Here is a 15,165-nt window from a genome sequence, read left to right as displayed (position 1 = left end):
GTACACTGTGATGTACCTGGAACAAACTACTGTTTTATTGCAAAGAGAAAGACATTCAAAACCACTTTGTGTTGAGAAATGGCTGACTCACAGCAGCACTAGAGATGATTGAAATATCAGATGTCTTGAATAAAAAAAACAGAATTTGTGGCAGTGGCAGAAGAAAAATGGTAAATAAAAATGAAATAATGTCACAATCATCATTTTACGTATATCTACAGTTTTCAACAGAAAAAAATACTGATAGAGTATAAGACTGAAAATAGAAACCCAAGTGTATATTCCTGTCTCTGAAAAGGCAATCAAAACAAGAGAGAGACCAAATTGCTCAGATAATTGCTGACAAAAAGACACAGAAGATTTAAAGGGAAATTTTGCTGATTTTCAACCAGTATTGTATCATTACAGCCTGGGTTGTATATGCAAATGAACGATGTTTAACTTCCTTCCATGTTGCCTGCACCCAGAGCTCCCCACTCATTTGTCCGTCGAGTGACGCAAAACACATAATCCAACTAATTTTTGGAGATCTGCCTTAGACTACAAACTATGTTCCTTATTTACTGTAGTGGTGCCTTCAAGGACAAAGGTTGGTATCCCAAAACACTCCCATCTCGTCAACCATGTTACGCTAGCAATACATAAAAAAAGTCACTACAATATCATACTGCTAAATACTAAAATAAAACAAAAAAAAAACTAATTTCATGATATGAGGCCAAATATTGCAAAGTGGAATCAGACAAAACAGAATGTGGAGGAGAAAGCGACCACCAGAGCTACGTTATAGGCGCAGCTGAAGGACAGGTGCTGCAGCCAGAGTAGCTTTGCAGCATCGACTGGTGAGGATTGTCAGAGAGAATGGAGACACACTGAGAACTCTGCGCTTCAACAAACTTTGTGGTGCTTTGGTAAACCATTTTCTGACAGAATATTATAGTGAACAGCGACTGTGTTAAGTTACCTGTACGTTTACTTATGCGGCTGCATCCAGTCTGAGCACAATCCGGTCTGGCACCTCATCATCAAAAACAGGTAAAAGAAACAGTGTTTGGTTGCAGTTTTTCACCCCCTCATCCACGACAGCTTCCCAAAACAAGCTCAAAAGGAGTCGGCTGGACTCTGAGTTGTTTTGACTGTCCATTGGCAGCTCTTATGTGCAGCCGTGCAGCTCTCAGTAAGTTTGCAATGATCGACATAACTGACTCCAGTGTGCCGTTTGCTTTATGGCCGTGGCACACAGATACGATATATCCAGACTTGATGAGGAAAAACATTTTGTAAAAGAAAATAAGCCTCAGTAAAGTGATATAATGCTGCTCAGTCTTTACTAAACAGCCATTCTGCTGCCCATAAACACAACATCAGAGTCAGTCAGTCTGATTGGACAGGACACGTGCAATGCATTCTGGTTGTGGGTTTCCCCCTTAAGAGCATCATGGGGAATCTACAGCCTTTTTCTCAGTTTTCTCTAGTCATAGGACACAAATTACAAAAATAATTGCATATTTCTAACACAATCATCATATTCACAGTGGTGAATTTTCCCTTTAAATCATACAGAAATTGTTAGACCTGTAAAGCGTAGCATTTTTTTTTCTTTCTGAAATAGCTTCTGTAATTTAATGCTCTAGTCCATCACAGAAAGGAAAAAGGTATGTTTTAATTTAACAAGCTTTCATAGCAGCCTCACACAGCCAGACTACATTTCATGAGCTCAGCCCAGTCAGACGGGTCAACAAATTGACCATTCCTAGCAAAAGGGTATACAGTCATATTTGGCAGAAAAGGCTCAGCTCTTTGAAGGAGTTCACAAAGAATTTGAGAAGAAATGACAGTTCTGTTGGGAGAACAAACACATACTTGAACATTAAATCCTAGTTCAATTAACAATGCCAAAATCCTACCACATAGGGAGGAGGGTGGGGAGGTGGAGGGAGCTGCAGCAACAAACTAGCAGTGAGAAATGCAGGTTATATTGGCCAAACAGCTGGTGAGGAAGCCAGCCATTGTGAAACATGAATGAAGCCGTTGATACCATTCAAGAGTGATTTCAGTGCTCTGTCTGAACTAACGCTATACTTAGTGTACTTAATGTTATACTAAGAGATTTAAGTTAAGAAATCGTCCCCTCAATAATCAGTCAGATGTGCAAAGTACTAATCATCAGTTAGCTCATGCTGTGTGTTAAATCAATAGAAAAAATAAGCCTTCTTTTCTCACCTTCAAACCAGGTTGAAAATTGGAAGCAAAGCCTGATGTTGTTTTATGGTTTTATGGTATGCATCTTTACCTCTAGACCACCAGCGACTCTTGCACCGCTGTAATTCAGAATGAGCATCATGTAAAATTCGCATATACATTAAACCAGGGTTGCGAGAAAACAGTTCTTAAAAACAAGATCCAATACTGTATGCTGAGCCTTCAATAACTCTCCATGTATCTTCATTTCCCAGCATTCACCTCCATCCACCTGATTGCTACTGGTGTTTCCTGTTTCCTTGGGGCGGGGCTGCTGTCCTTCCTGATCTACGTGTACTGTCAACGCTTCCACAAGCCTTCGCAGGAGTCGGCCGTCATTCACCCCACCACCCCGAACCACCTTAACTACAAGGGTAACACCACGCCAAAGAACGAGAAATACACACCCATGGAGTTCAAGGTACGTGAACGTTGAAGGTCTTTGTACCTGCGTCTTCAAATGTTCTACAAGTTAAGACAAGTGGAAGTAAAAGTGCTATTTACTCGGCGTTACTCACATGCACAAACACACACAATGTAAATGTTGGAAGATTCAAGGGCAATGAATGTGATTCATGTTTTATTTAGAACCTTTATTCATGCATTTATCTCAATAGAGCGCTAACCACAGAAGATGAATTACTGCTCATTTTCATTCCTCCTTGCTCTTATACAGAACCTATAGACTTTTCTGTAGCCTCTTCTACCTGCCCACAAACCAAGTCCTTATTAATGGGCCCCATTAGCTTTCTAAAGCATTAGAGAGCCCCTGACCTCCCACAGTTATCAGTCTACTGTGCATTCACATTTACAGCAAGTCAAAAAACTTTTTTTCATCAGAGGGTCACAGACTTTCATTGCAAGTTTGTGACTTATTCTTTGCAGGTTTTATTGTTTTGCTCTCTAACTGAATGTTGGTTGGTTCAACTCTGGGAGATTATCATTGATTTTTCTGTCTCAGTAATGTCCTTTTAAGGAATGCTTGTGATAAAAAGCTGTAGATAAATGAACGTAAAACGTTTTATGACCTCAGACAAGGGTGGAGTTAGACCTTTGCCACCACCATCTCATTTTTTTTGTCTGCACGGAAGCTCCAATCAGGCTTTTTGGGGCAGATCCCGATCACTAATTTAAGTTAATTAAAATTTGCTAATCAGAAACCAACCATTTTCCTGACCTGTGTTTTTCCAAATTGAACTTGCAACTCTTAAATATTACTGTATTCTTTATGTGAAAGGCAGTGCAGTGACTCATTCCATCCTGTTATATTCATATGCTCAGAAATGTTACCTTAAAATTCTGGACAGGTCTCCCTCCCCGCTGCCTCTCTGAATGATCCCACAGCTGCTCAGATTATTGAATGATATTACAAACTGATATTTTTACACCTCTTTCAGACACTCTGTAAACTTGCCAATCAGGAGATGGCATCACATTTCCTGTTGACACTAATCCATCAGGCCTAACACTGTCGTTGCATCTTGAATCCCAATGTGTTTTTTGTAAAACTGGATGCGATGTCACACATCAGCTAGCTGCTGAAACCACAGATATTTATCAAAATGATTGTCTTTCTCAGCTGCTGCACAGTCTACCTGGTACTGCATCAAAAAACCCTCATTTAATTCAATGAGAGAGTGAGATTGGTACAGTGGGGGCAAAAACAAAAACTCAACTTTAGCCACAACACAATGCAACACTTAAAGTACTGTGTTGGCCAATGAAATGCTGGTGGGTAATCATCAAGTTGGAGATTTTCACTGTCTTCTAACACCCTGTCTTACTGTAAAAAAAAAAACTCTGCAGTGTTATAGCATGTGATAAAGATTCATGAATGTGTTAAACTGACTTCTTGGATTACATTTCATTTTCTCATATGTATCACCTGCATTTTTTAACCCAGCACTGATTTTGGTCTAAGCATGGCTTCTGTCTATAGCCTTTTCCCTGCTAGCCAGGATTCACCTTAACCTTTCCTGTCTACCTGACAGTGTCTGAGGTCCTACCAAAGCACAGCAGGAACAGTGTTGACGAACAACAATGACCCATCTCTATATTTTTGAAGGTGTCAGCCTCCTGACACTTGTCCTTGCTGTTACTGTTGTCACTGTGTGGACGCAGTGCTGACAGCCATCATGGGGCTGAGAGCCTGAACTCATTAGCTTTAATGACCAGAAGGAGTGACCCGACCCTGCAGGATGTGCAGCTGATGTCACTGTGTACCGCTACAGCACTGTTCATCCTGCAGGTTCCCTCTCCTTCAGGCCAATTTATGATGCCCAGCGTTTCACCATGCATTTCACCAACTCTAACCTGATTATCTTCCTGCCTCTGTCCCCAGAGCTGTTCAGATGGATTACATTAGTCTAATGCTTCCTCTGGAAAGTGTTTCACCTTATGTTCGGCTTTTACCAGAGACTCAGCAATTGCATTAGAATAAAATGTGGGTTTTAGACTTGTTTTTATTTAAGAGAGCTGCAGTGAATTCCTGCCATCTCATATATTAGTGTACTGAGTATGCCTGACATGAACTAAATTAAATTTGTTAAATTGGTTTGCTTTGGTTATGAATATACTTATAGTGCACAAGCTATAACCTCGAAGCTAGTGGAGGAATTTATTCACCTGCGGGAAAGAATTACTCTGATACTATGTGTGTGGCTTATGTGGTATTATGTGTCTGATCACGTCAGTTCTGTCTATAATTGACTTTTAAAAACCTTACTTTTTTAAAACAAGTAAAAAAATCTTCCAGGGTGCCGTTTCCAATTAAAATCAACTTGTCAGATTTTCTCTAGAAATGGGTGTCTGTATCTCAAAAAGAAAGAAAGAATAAAAGCATAAAAATGGAATTAAAAGACAAGTAATTGAGTCATAAAAGTTTATTATTTTCTTAAAATACAAATTGACACATGAGAGGCTTTGCTGGTCAAATGTGTAGCCTATTGTGTGTGAGCACAAAGTTGATTTTCTGAAATTCTTAAGCAATAAGACATTTAAAAAGCAAATAGATGATTTTGTAACAGTGGAAAGGTTTTTATTTAAATTCTTCAAATTTTCTCTGCTGCCATTCCAGACACTGAACAAGAACAACCTGCTGCCAGATGAAAGGTCCAATTTCTATCCAACTCCACTTCAGCAGACAAACGTCTACACCACCACCTACTATCCAACAGCGCTTGGCAAATATGACTACCAGCCCAACTCTTCCCCTTCGCCATGCAGGACATATAACCACAGCAACAACAGCTGAGACGCCCCACAACCGGCTCTCCAAACCCCTTGCCGTTGCCCCAAATGGACCCCCTTCCCCTAATGCCATGGTGACATAACTGAACCAATATGAACTGAAGAGTTTTCTCAGAGCTCGGCTATGTTCCTCTGTTCGCCACTGTCCCTCTCCTGGCACCCACGGTATCTTCCACATGGTAGGGTTTGTGTTTTCAAGAGCATTTCTGGAACTTTCCATCAGGAGATGAGGCTTTTGCAACAATGCCTGTGTCCTGGAGCTGTTAGGGACTTATGCAACCAGCTGGGGGTGTGTTATTGTAAGGGCCTGACTGGATATAGCAGTGTCAACCCAGAGCATCATGTGGGGATTCAGTGGAAAACTCTAGACAGATTGTTACAACCTGAACACTTCAGTGCAGGTGTAGAGTCGAACATCAACAATTCCAGAGACGAACATGAACAGAACATTTTTAAAAAGTTACATTTCTCTGGATGTGGGTCACCCTTTTACATCTCTCCATTACAAACCACATTCTCAGTCCCGGTTACTCAGAACAAACAGCGCTTATCGTTATGTCCTTGCCGAATGGCAAAGAGCGAGAGAACAACAACAAAGGAGAAAACTCAATGAAGTTGATGATGAAATAAATTACAGATCAATATCAGCTTCGTTGTTCAGGAGGGATGCACGCCCCACATTGTTGATATTTCATGTGACGGAAAAGATAAGAACATCAGAGTCAATGAAGATTTTGGTCGGCAGTGTGGAGAAGTCACAACACTACACATCAGCCTGAGTTGTAGAGAAATATTCTCTAAACCTGCTGATGTAATACGCCTTTTGTGGTCAAAGACATTAACTGGTAAAGTCAGAGCAATGGGGATTGTGGGAAGCGGTCTGAACTGTACATAAAGCTTTGGGAATGCCTTGGGTGCCTGTATGCAATAGTGGGCATGGACAAGATTCGTTTTCTTTCTATTTCTTCTGTTTTGTTTGGGTTTTTTTTCAAGAACAATAAAGACTTTTGAAATGGAATTGATTGATTCTCCAATTGATTCTCCAATGGATGCATCGATTCTACTGAGTGCTAAATAGCTCGGTGGTCATATCAAATATGGCCAGTGTGCTGAACAACTGGATTGGGTTTTCTATGATGATAGAATAAGCTAGTAGACTGGCACTTGTTTTTTTTATGTTTCTTTTTTAAAGATGATATTTGTTTTATGCTCAGACGAGCCGTAGCATAGGAGGAAATATTTTGTTAAATAAGATATAGCTGATTAATTCTTGTTTCTCTAATTTCACCTCACTGATTGAACACATTCCTTTGTTTTCTTGATTTTTCGGCAGTTCGGTAACCATTCCATCTTCAGTTCATGAAATGTTGTTAACACAAAGATAAAATGATAAACATTGTCGATGTGTTTTTTTTTTTTTTTTTTTACAAAGAATGACTGTAACAAAATATCAATCTGGCCCCTCTTGAAAAGAAAAAAAAACAAAGTTATGCTTGCTCAGAAGTTTGCCTGTGTGAAGATTTAAAAGTGTGCATGTGTGTATGGATGTGTGTACATGCAAACACATGTACATGTCTGTGCGGCTGTATGCTAGACTGAACGAGGGGGGTAACTGTATTTTGTACAATGTAAATGCTTTCATACATATGACTATATATGAGGAGGTCTGTAAAGGCGTATGTGCATTTTTTTTCCACATTCTGTCACTGACACTCCAGCTGTTCTACTGGTTTTTCTATATTTCATGTATGAGATGTTAATCATTGTAAGTTAAAGCATTGACCTCTGGTTCCTCTGGAGGAGGAACGGACACTATTTATAGTCAAAGCTTGGTTTATAAAGGGCATTTTCACAGCTATATTTTATTATTATTGCCTGATCGATGAATGCTAACCCAGCAATGCTTTTCAGTTCAGCTACTGTACATGCACGATATGAGAGCTCTATCTGTATATAGGAGCGACAGCCTTCTGCGGCCCATTTAATGACCCTGAAGAGGATCGTGTAAATGTATCTGTATATTGTATAGCTAACACTGTTTGTTTAAAAAAGCCTTATAGTTGTTTAAAAAAAGTGCAGCAGCTAAGTACACACCAACCATGAGGTTTGTTTGGGGACAGAGCTCCACAATGTGACCGACCTCCTGTGGCTTATGACCTTTCCAGCTGCTCAAACATCAAATTTCTAGAGACACATGAACCAAGACTGAAAATAACTCAGTGTAGCACTGATAAAGAGAGAGAGCACCAAACATAGACTACACCATTCAAATAGTCACATAAGAAGGAGATACACAATTCAGAAGATGATATTTTGATCTAATCTAAGCCTCTACAGGCCCAGTCATACAATATATGATTGGTCATTTTTGAGCTCTGTCCCCTGCGATGTGAGGCTCTGTGCCCTTCTATGCAACTTACCAGGTGTACGGTTAGACCTGTCATGTAGACTGTAATCACTGCCTTTTAGACACTGTGAATTTTTTGGTACCCTATATTTTTGTATATTGTACATTATAAAGGATAATAAACCTTGATGCCAACACAACATTAGGCTCTGTCTGATGTGGTAGTTTTAGGATTTTGAGCTGGATTTGGGATTTTTTTTATTATCATTTTGTTTACGCACAAATTAACAATAATGTTAAAGTGCTCGTGAGTGACAGTGTCATGTCATAGTAGTGCACCAGAAAAAACAACAGCATACAATACATAGCAACTATAAGGAAACACAACACAGTCAGTCAGCTTGGTAATATTTCATATAGTATAGTAACCATAATAACCTCACCCTTCAGGTCAGAAAAATAAATAAAAGTAATAAATGAATAAGATAAAATAGAATCTTATTCACGGATAACTGGGAAAGTAATCTACTCTACATAGGTAAAGAAAGGGCCCCACATCTTTTTAAATTTCTTGGAAGAGCCTTTCAATTCAATGATGATGTGCATGTGTAAGAGTGTGCTTGTCCATCAGAAGCTCTGTTTTACCTACATGGGAAAGTGGTCTCAGACATTTGGGCCTCACTGTATGTTTTAACAAAATAAAAGATTTTAGTTATCAGATGTTCGGATGTTAAGTTTTAAATCTCCCGGTCAGGATAGTAGATGTTAGTGGATTTGCTGCTAGCATAATCCAGCTTGTTTTTAGCATAGGAGCTAACTTGCGAACAGGGACAGCAGATGATATTTCTGCTGTTTTAATGTTTTCACCACCAACACCACAAATGGGGAGGAAACCATGGATATCAAACCTGCTTACTGGAAGCTGATCCATTGCAGAAGGCCCAGTCTTTTGGCCTGTGCTGGTAAGTCTACTTTCCGCTGTGAGTTCCCATTGTGGAGCCCTCGCGGGTAAGTCTAACCCTGTGTCGCTGCCGGCTTACTACACCAACGACTCCTTTTATTAGCCATAACTCTTCTCCTAGCAGCTGTCTCTGCCTGACCCAGAAAAACTCTTGAGTTGGAAGGGAGAGTATCCATCCTGTGCCAGCTCAAAGATGAAGAACAGATCCTCAACTCTTTGATCACCATGGGCCCCACTGTCACCACCACAACCGCCAGAGAACTAGATTCGACTGTCCCATGTCTGGATGTTGCTGCTGCCCAGGCTGCAGACCAATGGACCCAGCTGGGACCTAAGCCTAAGGCCTTGGTTAACTCCACTCCTAGCCAGAGGGAGCCATGGACTGCTGCCTATGAAGGTAAACATGGCGGGAAACTCCCCTGTTGTCCCCATCCACCTGAGGCCCTCCAGCTAACCAACAAATATTCCATCCTGGACAAGCAGGACTTCCCCCACCCACCAGTCACCACATCTCCCCTTCGTCTCTGGAGTCTGATGACCCCCCTGGAAGGCTTCACACCAACACGTCAGCCTCTCTGCTTGTTTATCATTCTGGCTCTGACTCTGTGTTTAGCTGAACCTGGACAATCTTCTCGCTCCACTACTCATCACTCCAAGCCACAGTTAACTCCTGCACCTTTGTCCTCTTCTCTGGCTCCTGTCCCGTCCCACCACTGCCCACTCACGCAACTCCACCCCCACTACTGTTGACTCGTCCTTAACCCCATCACCTCAAACCTCATCATCAACCCCCAGTCTGGCCATGGTTATCAAAAGGGATTTCAACATGAGAAAAGTCTGAAGAAAATCCACCAAGTGTTTTTGTTTTCCAGGCATTATGGTGGCTGATGGAAAAATGCACCAGCCTCCTTGTCAAATATCCCAGTGCACGCAACATTATAATCCAAGTTGGTTGCAACAACATCTCTGAGCAGAGATCTCAAATCTTAAAACAAGATTTTATCAAGCTTCTTGACTCTCTTAAAGACTGTGGCATAAGGATTTTTATTTCTGGCCCCATTCCTCCTTTTAAATGAGGCATCGGTTGCTTCAACAGGACTCATGCCCATCACACCTGACTTCAGTCTGCCTGTGCAATGCACAATCCATTTTTTATGGATAATTTTAATCTTCGTCCATCATTATATAGAAATGATGGCATCCACCCCAGCACCCTAGGTGGATGTATTTCAACTGACAACTTGTTTTATATCATTTTTAACATTCCAGGGTCCTGACTTGCAACTACCACATGTCCACTACTGGCCACTTCGGTCTCCCGCTGAGTAACTACTTCACCATGTCACCACTGCCACGATCCCCACTGTTACGTTCACCAGCTCCATCCTGTGGCCTGGTGCTCCCAATCACCTACAGCACTCCAAAAACATCTCTTGACTATACCTGTCGTAATTAGAAACAGAATCACTAAAGGTTGTTTAAACAAAGCTGTTAACTTCTCCAGTTTACATCATGTCACATACCAATCCATACCTGTAACCAGTGGCATTTTTATATGTAAAAAATTGGTTGGGCACCAACTACTTCAATAGATAGGCTACATTCCAGGAAAACTACAGTACTTGTGTATGTGTTTTTTTTAACATGTTATGGGTCCATGCATGGCTCCACAAAACACTTTTAACAACAAAGTGGCTGCTTCTAGCAGGTCTTGTACGCACGCGAGAGAGAGAGAGAGGGAGTGTGTGTGTGTGAGTGAGTCAGAGAGTGAGTGAGAGAGAGTGAGAAAAATTACAGAAGTTACATTACCACTGTTGCAAGCCTAAATCATATAACAGGTAGTTTGGACCAAGCAATCTGATTGGTCAACTAGACATTTAGATGTGTGGTATTTATTCAGTTTGGGAAATGCCACAATCTCTAGAAAGCATTAGCTCAAGTTGGTTGGCTGACTCACAACAGTGAAGTGGTCAGGAACGAGGTGCTCGACCGCATCACTGAAGCACATCCTCTGGTGCAATATTGCTTAATTAAGAACGCGATATTCTATTGTCATAAGCTGACACAACCAAGCTCAAAACAAATGAGCTTACAGAGCCATAAGCGAACAGCAAAGAGCGCGACACCACAACAAAGTGCAAAGACAACTTTTTAGGGATACTAATCCATTCTTTGACAACAACTTTATGACAACAACCTTAATAGATAAGCATGGGCACACTGACACCTGTCACCATCTATATCAATTGATCCAGACCACCAATGCACGGCCAATGCACAGACCACCACCGATGGCTCAGAAAAAGGGCAGCATGGCGGTTTTTCCCCTGGGCAAACTTCACCACATTAAACCCTGTTAATTTTACCAGCAGTTTGAGTGATGACAGTATCCCATGGCTGGTGGGCTCCGAGGCGCTTTAATTGCAGTTTCTCCTCCAAATAAAGGGTTTATACCCTGTGAGTATGAAATCCACTTTATTTTTTCAAGTTAACAGGCGTTAGCTAAGAGAGTCTCCTCTCTTTTTTACTGACTGTAAATTCCAAGCTCACACTGTAGCCTCACTGCAGCGTCATTTGAAATGACGCATTAGTGGGGCTACAGGCTGTTTGCCCCACTTGTCATCAATTTCGTGTGATCTACATTGAATACACTAACACTCTGAGCATGCATATTCATATTTTCCCACGTACAATACACATTGCATTGTGAGAGAGGGGCTAGCCCCACATTCACGCCGGCCACCGTAGGCCCACTGTGGACACGAATCAGGAAAACGCAGTCTGAAGCAGCAAGGCAGGGAACAATTAAAAATGAACTAAAATGCTAACACAAATTATATAATGCAATTTATGAAGATGCGATATTCATTGATAATAAAATATAGCAGATAAAAATTTGAAAATTGATAATAATATAATTTGTTTGCAGTTCTTTCTGGCGACAGCAGGTGGGGCTGTGCCTCTAATGAGCAGTCGCCAGTGCATGTAACACCCACTGCATGTACAGCAAAATTAGCTCTACTCAACATCAGATCCCTCACAAACAAACCTTCTTTTAGTAAATGATCTTATTTCTGCACATAAACTTGATTTTATGCTTTTAACTGACACCTGGCTAGACAAAGCCAGCTGTGCAAACATTAATTAAACTATAACTATAATTTTATCAACACCACCAGGGAGGACAGAAGGGGGCGTAGCAACCCTATTTAAAGATTCATACAGATGCAAGCGTCATTTGGTAATTTTATGTCATTTAAATACCTCTGCGCTCTCCTTAAATGTTCACCTCACATTCTACTTATCATATCATTTGTAGACCTCCAAGGCACTCGGCACGACATTTTCTCAAGGAGCTGAGCAAACTCTTATCTGCGATTTGCACAGACTTTGATTGTCTTCTAATAGCTGGTGACTTCAACATACATGGTGTTAACCCAAAGAATAATTATGCAAATGAACTTAACGCACTATTTGATAATTTTGGACTATGTCAGTATGTGAGGGAGCAAAGGAGCCCTCAAGGACATACTCTGGACTTGATTATCGCAAAGGGTCTCCATGGTCAAGGACTTGGCTCTATCGGAACATTTCTGTAAATTTTTTGACTTGTTTCTTACATCCAACCTTCAAATCCGAACCATGGTTGTAAAGAAGAGGTACTTAAGGGACCATACTGCTGCTCTTTTTAGACAGGCAATGTCTACAACTTCAACTGGAACATCTGACCCTGTTGATGTTCTACTGAATAACTTCAGTTCCAGAATACTGTATATTATAATCGACATTGCACTGGTGTAGCATAAGACAGTCACTTATAAACAGAAAGCACCCGTAAGGCTAAGGAAAAGAGAGTGCAGAAAAGTTTAACTCAAATGGCGTAAAACCAAACTTCAAATACACTATGATATCTACAAAAGCATTTTCCATTCCTACAATACAATTTGCAAAGCAAGACAACCCTTTTTCTCCAATATCATAAACAAAAATAAAAACAATGCTTGCGCTTTATTTGCTACAGTAGAGAGACTGACAAATCCCGCCCTGCAAATAGCTCCTGAATTTCTCTCACCTGAGTGTAATGTGAAGTGTAATGAATTTGCATCCTTTTTTAGAAATAAAATTGAAGATATCAGACTTGAGATTAGCTCAAGCCTGAACCAAACCTTTAATTTCCTAACTACACTTTCAACAAAACCAGTCCTTATATCATAGTTCAGCCCCATCAACAGAGATACCTGATTAGAAATTGCGCAGCACCTTAATTGATTCACTTGTCTTGACAGTTTGCCCACTAACTTTTTAAAACATGTTTTTGACTCCATAGGAACTGATGTTCTTAACATAGTGAATACATCACTTCTGTCTGGCACCTTTTCTTCATCTTTGAAAATTGCAGTTGTTAAGCTCTTATTTAAAAAAAAAAAAAAAAAGCAACCTAGATACCTCTACTCTCAGCAACTTCTGACTCATCTCAAATGTACTCTTTTCAGGCAAAAATATAGAGAAGGCAATTTTTAATCAGCTAACACAATTCTTAATTTAAATGACTATTTTGATGAATTTCAATCAGGCTTTCATGCCACTCAGAGCACAGAGACGGCTCTTATAAAGGTTTTTAATGATATTCATTTTAATAGTGATTCAGGCAAGACATCAATTTTAGTGCTTTTAGACCTTAGTACAGCCTTTGATACTGTCAATTACAGTATACTTTTACATAGACTGAAAAACTGAATTCGTTTTTCTGGAACAATTTTAAAATGGCTGAAATTATACTCGGACGGCAGGTATTATTTTGTCGCTATTGGGAACCATAATTCAAAACACATGCCCTTGCCATGTGGTGTACTTTAAGAGTCAAATCCCGGCCTGCTTCTGTTTAACCTGTACATGCTCCCACTTTGCTACATCATTCAGAACAACAACCTTGCTTGTCTTAGTTATGCTGATGACACTCTAATTTACTTAACTCTCTCATCAAATGACTATGATCCTATAGAGTCATTATGCAAGGTCACTGCGCAAATAAATAACTGGATGTCACAAAATTTCTTGCAGTTAAACAAAGAAAAAACAGAGGTAATTTTATTTCACAGCTAAGATAAGAGGCTCAGGGTTGCTGCTCACTTAACGGACAAGGCACTAAAAACAAAAGAGCAGGTTAAGAACCTTGGTCTTTTCATTGACTCCAACCTAAGTTTTAACAGTCATGTAAAACCAATAACAAAATCAGCATTTTATCACATTAAAAACATAGCCACAGTCAGGAACCTTATGACAAAACAAGATTTGGAAAAAACTTAATTAATGCTTTTATTTCCAGCAAAACTGATTACTGCAATGGACTTCTGACAGGACCAAAAAGGGCATCAGGCACCTGCAACTTATTCAAAATTCAGCCACAAGAGTTCTGACCAAAACCGAAAGGACAGCCCACATCACCCCAGTTCTTAAATCTCTACACTGGTTGCCAGTAAGCCACAGTTTGCGTATTTATAAATCACTACATGGAATTGGCCCTGATTATATGACTGATATGCTTGAGCAATATAACCCTGCAAGACCTCTTATGCAGTGGACTGCTAGTGGTGCCCAGAGCAAAATCTGAACAAGCAGAATCAGCTTTTAGTCATTATGTAGCACAGTGCTGGAACCAACTGCCTGATTGTCGCAGGAACGCCCCAACCCTTGTAACTTTTAAATCTGGACTGAAAACCTTATTCTCAAGTGCTTTTAACTAAATGGTCTTAAAACTCATGGTCTAGTTATTATTATTATTATTATTATTATTATTATTATTATTATTATTATTATTATTATTATTATTATTATTATTGATAATAATAATCTTTTTTTATTTATTTATTTCTATTATTTTATTATTTTACTCTTTTAGTTTACTTCATAATTATTTTTTTATTTTCATTAAAAATGTTATCTCTTTTATTTTGCTCTTTTCCAAATGTGTTTTAACTTCTCTGTACAGCACCTTGACCCTCTGTCTATGAAACATGCTTTATAAATAAAAATGCCTTGGCTAAGGTACAGTATATCTGATTTTTTCAAGCTGTAAATTATTGAAGATTTCTTATACCCACAGATTGAAAGAAGGCAGTGTTGGTGATTTCCATCTCATTAGTATTAGACATCTAGCTAATAATGTTACAAAAGTTATCAGATCCACTTGGAACCTATAGGCAAAGGAAACTGAGAGATACTGAACAGAGCAGTAATGGCATTATGCTCAATAAGTGTCCCAGTTACCTCTGTCAGTATTGAAAGTCGCAGTCCAGTAGTTATACAGAGACGCACATGACCAATACATATGCACATGGTTTGCAGGTGTTTGATGACATTTTTCACA

At 39.8% G+C, this 15,165-nt stretch overlaps 1 protein-coding gene across 6 annotated transcripts in view; it reads left to right on the top strand.

Annotated features, from left to right (window-relative positions):
- The window catches only part of sema5ba (sema domain, seven thrombospondin repeats (type 1 and type 1-like), transmembrane domain (TM) and short cytoplasmic domain, (semaphorin) 5Ba), a 171,274-nt gene extending 163,237 nt beyond the window's left edge, over positions 1–8,037 (top strand). For all 6 annotated transcript variants that reach the window (XM_044366136.1, XM_044366140.1, XM_044366138.1 and 3 more), the window contains 2 exons: positions 2,457–2,662; positions 5,318–8,037. In XM_044366136.1, the coding sequence (XP_044222071.1) occupies positions 2,457–2,662; positions 5,318–5,494 (383 nt within the window). In that variant the 3' untranslated portion in view covers positions 5,495–8,037. The remainder of the gene's footprint in view (positions 1–2,456; positions 2,663–5,317) is intronic.
- Positions 8,038–15,165: the final 7,128 nt, after the last annotated feature.

The sequence above is a fragment of the Thunnus albacares genome, chromosome 11 (assembly GCF_914725855.1).
Source record: "Thunnus albacares chromosome 11, fThuAlb1.1, whole genome shotgun sequence".
Taxonomy (NCBI): Eukaryota; Metazoa; Chordata; class Actinopteri; order Scombriformes; family Scombridae; genus Thunnus; species Thunnus albacares.
This window is presented reverse-complemented; position numbering and strand designations above follow the sequence as displayed.